The sequence below is a fragment of the Ursus arctos genome, unplaced genomic scaffold (assembly GCF_023065955.2).
Source record: "Ursus arctos isolate Adak ecotype North America unplaced genomic scaffold, UrsArc2.0 scaffold_37, whole genome shotgun sequence".
NCBI classification, from domain to species: Eukaryota; Metazoa; Chordata; class Mammalia; order Carnivora; family Ursidae; genus Ursus; species Ursus arctos.
This window is the reverse complement of record NW_026623053.1, coordinates 15,588,085-15,594,084: the sequence shown is the minus strand read 5'-3', so window position 1 is coordinate 15,594,084 and position 6,000 is coordinate 15,588,085. Positions and strand designations below refer to the sequence as shown.

Here is a 6,000-nt window from a genome sequence, read left to right as displayed (position 1 = left end):
TAGATGTTTTAACCGAAGCAGGGAGACATGACTCGTTCGTTGGCTCTTCAAATTTAGGATTCTCATTATGCCCATTCTCAAAGATAAATTCCTGGATAATTCTCAAAAAAAAATTATTGTCTCTGATCATGAGTAATACAGCTTATCCCTTTATACATAGTAGCAGCTTGGGAAGGATTTGGAATGGTATTTTAGCTCACTTATAGATACAGTGTGAGATGGGTATACAAGAAAATTAGATATTATCAAATCCAAGGGGGAAAGCAGTATGGTCTAAAGAGACTGGACAGAGTCAAGGGCCTAGATTTTAGTTCCTGAGCTTAAGTTTCCTCAGCTGCAAAATGCAAGAATTGAGAGTTCCCAAACGTTTCTTTCAGCTCTAAATAATTACTGTGTCACCAAGCCACCTAAGTAAAGCCTTTCTTAGTCAATACAAGATAGGAAAAGTATTCTAGCTCAACCTTTAAAATACGTATTTCATAGATTTGTCTTGTTTTACATACATAAGGCAGTATGCTTTTTCAAATATTAAACTATGCCTTGATGATATTAGGCTAATATATGTCCTGCCTAACTAGCATATTTACATTTTACATTTAAGCGGGGGCATTTGATGTCTTCACCCAGAGGGGTGACTAATGGAGGGTGGGGGGCTGCATCCTGAGACCTGTGAGGAAATGTTGGAACACAGGCTTTCTGTTGCCTTTCAAATCATGCCCTGTGGATGACTTCATTTGGGACAGATCATGGGTCCTCCTTCTATATTTTCTTCTAATCTTTTCTACTTCTCTTTTTGCATTATATTACTCATGATCGTTAGTACTCACGCAATTCTTGTTTTCGTTGTCTTTACATCATCTCTTTCCTGTAAGACTGTACTTTTTTAAAAAAGATTTTACTTGGTTTATGTGAGAGAGAGTGAGAGAGTGAGAAAGTGTGAGTGGGGTCGGGGGGGTGGCCAGGAGAGGGAGAGGCAAAGAATCCCAAGCAGACTCCACGCTGAGCCCAGAGCCCCGATACAGGCTCGATCCCACGACCCGGAGATCATGACCTGAGCCAAAGCCAAGAGTCCGACACTTAACAGACTGAGCCATCCAGGCACCCCAGATTGTATAATTTTTAAAGGCCAGGATACATTTATAGTGTATCCCATAAGCTAGTAGTGTCTTAGCACATAAGAAAAGCCTGATAAATGTTTAATTAAGTTAAATTGTTAAAGAATTAAATGATTTTAATTTCATTGTTTTCTCTTTTTTTATGTAATACTTTAATTTTCAGTTTAGTTACAATATTTCCAATTTTTTCCTTACACAAACTCTTATTTCATGGCAGTATCCTTAACTACTTCCTGAAATAGCAATGAGCTTTTCATTCTCAAAAGCCTAGAAGTAGTAATAAAGAAGTAATCATGGTATCAAAATATTGAAATAAATACATTAGGCAAGCTTTCAGTAATAAATGTGTAGGATAACTTTAAAACAAGTATTATTTTGAGGTAACTTAGAAAGGCTATCAATTTGATCAAGAAGTATAAATACATCAAAACTAAACTAACATGTTAATTATAATTTACTAAACTTACATTATTGTGAATTAACAATGAACAACTATATAACATTATTAAATATCACAAATCATTAAAATAAATCCTATGTATGTAACTCAGAGAATTGAATTATGATAGTATGATAGTATTGAAATGTGCATATGGTAGTAGGGAAATAGTATTCTGATAAAGTAGAATAAAATTTCAATTTGAAGTCAGTACTAAAAAGAATCCAATTGTTTAAAACTTTGTATTTAGTAAAAATAAAATCAACAGTTTTGATCATGATTTTAACAAAATTTTAGCACCTTATCAAATAGTGAGCTCTAAGACTCCAGGTGATGTATGGAAGTATTGAATCACTATATTGTACAACTGAAACCAATATTACACTGTATGTTAAGTGGAACTTAAATAAAAACTTAAAAAATAGTGAGCTCTAAGAAATACAAATATTATATATTCAGAGAAAATGTCCTCTGTTTTTAGCTTAATAGTTAAGTTGGGATTTTGAATTGTGAGAGTGATGCTTCATTAGCACTTATAAATTTATCCATCCTCCATGATCCCTTTTGCGATTACCTTTATGGGTTCTAAATTTTTCACCTTGAAAATTAAATACTTTCTAGGTAGGGAATTCTAAATTGTCACTCAAGTACAAGGTCAGTTTAAATGAGTGCATAATTTTTTGAAGAGTTTATCCAGACTAAAGACTATAGTTAGTACTGAGAACATTTCCAAGCCTCTGTGACTTCTCTATTCGCACAGTAAGGTGCATTACTTTTATTAATGATTTTTTAAATACTCAAAGTATATTGTGTCTTCCACAAAATTTTATTTTGCTAGCTGCCACAAAAGTATCTTAAATGAAGTTTAAAAATTATAACTCTTGCAATTGGAATAGATTCCTTACATTTTCTGCTCCAATGTACGCATATACTTAATTTGAAGATAAAAAGATGATCCTACATTGTTTCTATAACTGTGATCATTTCACAATATTGGTACTTATATCCTTCGTTGAATGACTGTTCTTCAAACTTACCGTCTTATACACTCATTCTTACATGTTAATCCCCAAATAAGCAAATGTCAAGGGCAGTAGCAAAAAAGACCATTTAAAACAAAGCTGGCAAACATTTGGAATTATTTGCAGTTTCAAAAATTCCTTTTAATTCAAAAGTCACATGTATCATGTGCATTAAAATTAGTTTCACAAATGGATATGGTAAAGTTGCTTTAGGGGAAAGTTCACTAGTAAATCCATAACCTTTAAAATTCTGTGATTGAATTGAATATTGATACTTTGCAAAACATTTTCAGCGTTGTATAACAAATATTACTTTTTAAAGGTTAGTTTTAAATATGTGGGGGGTCCTATTGGCACGATGACATTTTCTAACATACTTTTTTGGTCTTTTCCTCTGCTAAGTCTTTGAGTTACCCTCTTTAAATGTTAACGAGAACTGCTGTCAAGAAAGGTATTTTCTTTTCAAGGAGGATGTTTACACAAGCAAAGTATTTTTTTAGACATGAAAATTTTTTAGAGGAAAATATCAAAATACTTTCTATTTTTTATTCCTCACTTCTCTTCCCATCTTTCAAATAAAAGTTAAATCTTAATTGGAATCCTTTTCCCACCGTGAAAAAAAGGGATGGTGCCAGACTTGAAGATGAAGGTTTTACTGTTAGCCATGTGTTTACGAAACCCCAGCGTCTTCCCTAGATCTCTTGGCTGATAATCTCAAACATGGAGGATGCTTCTGATTCTACACAAGGGGTTGCTCCATTAATTAATAATGTAGCTCTCCCAGGCTCTCCGCCGTCTCTTCCTGTATCAGTGACAGGCTGTAAAAGTCATCGAGTAGCCAATAAAAAGGTAGAAGCGAGAAGTGAAAAGCTCCTCCCAACAGCTCTTCCTCCTTCTGAGCCGAAAGTAGATCAGAAACTTCCCAGGAGCTCCGAGAGGCGGGGAAGTGGCGGTGGGACGCGATCCCCCGCGCGGAGCCAGGCCGTGGCAGCGGGAGAAGCGGCGGCCGGCGGCGCGGCGGGGCCGGCGAGAAGCGACCCCCAGGGAGGACAGAGACTCCCCTCGCTGCCTTTGTAGTTGAAAAGGTGGAGAAGTGGCAGTCGGCGTGCTCGCAGGTGAGGGGCTCCGTGTGGTCGCTCGGAAGCCGGCCGGCGCCGGCAGGGAAGTGTAGGCGAGCGGGGGAACAAAGCGGAGCGGCGCCGGGGTCCGCCCGCAGCGAGCTCCTCGCGGCGTCGGGCCGGCCGGCTGCGCGCCAAGCACGTTGCGAGCCCGAGGCGGCGGCGGCGGCGGCGGGCTGGGAGCCGGCGCTGGGGGAGGGGGCCGCCGCCGTTCCCGCACCGCCCGCCCGCGGCGGGGCGTGCGGCCCCATTGTGAGCCGGCCGCGGGGCGTGCGGAGGTGGGGCGCGCGGGGAGGGCAGAGGCGGCGGCTCCGCTCGCTCAGTACCCCAGTAGCGGCAGGAGCGACCTCGGCTGCAGTGGCAGCCCGCGGGCGCGTCAGTCACACAAAAGGCAGTCGAGCTTCCCCCGGCGCGCGGACTGGCCCACGCCGCCGCCGAGCGCTCCCCACCTTACCGGCTTTCCTTTCCCTCCAATTTTGATAGGGAAGCGGGGCCGGCGCGGGCGGCCGAGGGTCCGGGTGAGCCCGCGGGCGGACAGGAGATGCCGCTGCTACACCGAAAGCCGTTTGTGAGACAGAAGCCGCCCGCGGACCTGCGGCCGGACGAGGAAGTTTTCTACTGTAAAGTCACCAACGAGATCTTCCGCCACTACGAGTAAGGGCCGGGCCGGGCGCGGGGGGTGCGAGGGAGTGTGGGGACTCCCTCCCCAGCGTCCTTTTGTCTCTCTCCTTTTCCTCGCCTTGGGCTTCTGGCGGGGCGACTTGAAAGTGACGGCTTGCCGCGGGCCCGCGTTTCTCTGTCCCCCGAGCCCGACCCTGTGACTGTGCGGGGTCCCCGGGCGGCGCGACCGGCCGTGGCGCGCGTGGGGAGAGCGGGCCGGGGCCCGAGGAAGCTAGGGTCCTCGGCCGGCCGTGGGGACCGCTTCTAGCCGCGGCTGCCGCCCGGCCGCCGAACAGCGGAAACTCCCCGCCTCGCCCCTCCCCGCCTCGGCCACACGCGCACTCCGGGGCCAGTTCCGGGATCCCCGCCCGGCGGCCGAGGGGATCCCCGCTCGGGTCAGCGGCACGGGGCCGCCGTCCCCCGGCCCGGAGAGGGAATCCCCGCCCCCGGGAGCAGGAAACGGCCGGGCACGGCTCGGCTCCTCGGTCGAGAGTGGAGCCTGACGTTGGAGCTGCCTAAGGGAGGGGTGAGGAGGGAGGAAGGGAGGGAGCGGAGTTGAGACTTGGGCAAGGAGGGGGCTCCTCGGCTGGCCGGGGAGCAGTGGGGCCCGGGACACGAGAGCCTCCACCGGCGGCCTCTGGTCCGGTGCGGCTAGGCCTCGGAGTGTGCGACGCGAGCTGAGTGCTCTGTCACCACCTCTTCTTGGTGACTAACTCCCGGCCCCGGAGAACTCAGCGTCTCCGCCTGCGGGAGACCTTGGTGAGGAAGAAGTCGGGTTCGGGCGCGGGCGGGGCTGGGGGAGGGTGGAGAGAAGGGGGAGAGAGCGGGGCACTGTGCGCCCTTAGTTATCACTTTCGCGTAGCCCCAAGGGCGGCGGTGGCTGATGGGGGAGGGGGTTAAGACAAGTTCAACTCCAGCCTCAGCCAGTCTCCTCTTTTTATCCGCTGCGCATGTGGGCTGCCTGACATGTGCCACTCGCTATTGTTTTGATAAGAACCCGGAGCTGCTGCGTGTGTAGTTTCAGCTACTAAATTTTCAGTACCTCGCCTGGTTTATCCCAAGAGATCCCCTTGTCCTGTGACACCAAACACTGGGGTGTTTTAGAGACGTGTGTTTAAACAGGATCTCCAAGCGAGAACCTGAATTGGTCGATCAGTGAAACAGTCTGATCCTCCCTTTTTCTTGCGCTTTATCCTCTCCGCTCAGAAGCAATCCCTTTGTGGCTTAGAAACCAAATGTTACAGCAACGAAATAAATTGTGTGTAGCAGGCACCTTTTCTGAGTGGGGGCTTGATCGAGGGAGGGCTGTAGGCAAAGTCTGCACCTGTCCGAGAAATGAGCAGTGAGGTTAGAAAAGTCGGTTCCTTTGAGCTTTTAAAGTAAGGCTTCTTTTTCTTGAGCTCCACAGAGAGTTACACATAAACGTGTTATATCTGGAGAAGTTTTTCAGCCGACTGTACTTTTAAATAGGAGTGCACATCTTAACTCTGTTCCTGTACAGACTTGTTTTGTTACTCAAATAGAGTTCACTCTTTTAACTACTTAAGTGAATTTGGATTAGGTAACTTGACAAGGATGATGTCTTTTTTCTTTTTTAAGTTTAAGTTAAAATCCTTGGTAATAATTCCCAATTTATATTTAAGAAT

General features: G+C 46.3%; 1 protein-coding gene across 4 annotated transcripts in view; it reads left to right on the top strand.

The window, feature by feature from the left end:
• The first annotated feature begins 3,508 nt into the window (after window positions 1-3,508).
• Window positions 3,509-6,000, top strand: part of BAZ1A (bromodomain adjacent to zinc finger domain 1A) — a 90,952-nt gene continuing 88,460 nt past the window's right edge. For 2 of the 4 annotated variants that reach the window (XM_057306381.1, XM_026513587.4), the window contains exons 1-2: window positions 3,509-3,691; window positions 4,178-4,348. In XM_057306381.1, coding sequence (XP_057162364.1) covers window positions 4,236-4,348 — 113 coding nt within the window. In that variant the 5' untranslated portion in view covers window positions 3,509-3,691; window positions 4,178-4,235. Of the gene's footprint in view, window positions 3,692-4,177; window positions 4,349-6,000 lie in introns of those variants that run through there. The other 2 variants (XM_026513584.4, XM_026513583.4) reach the window with 2 other exon arrangements.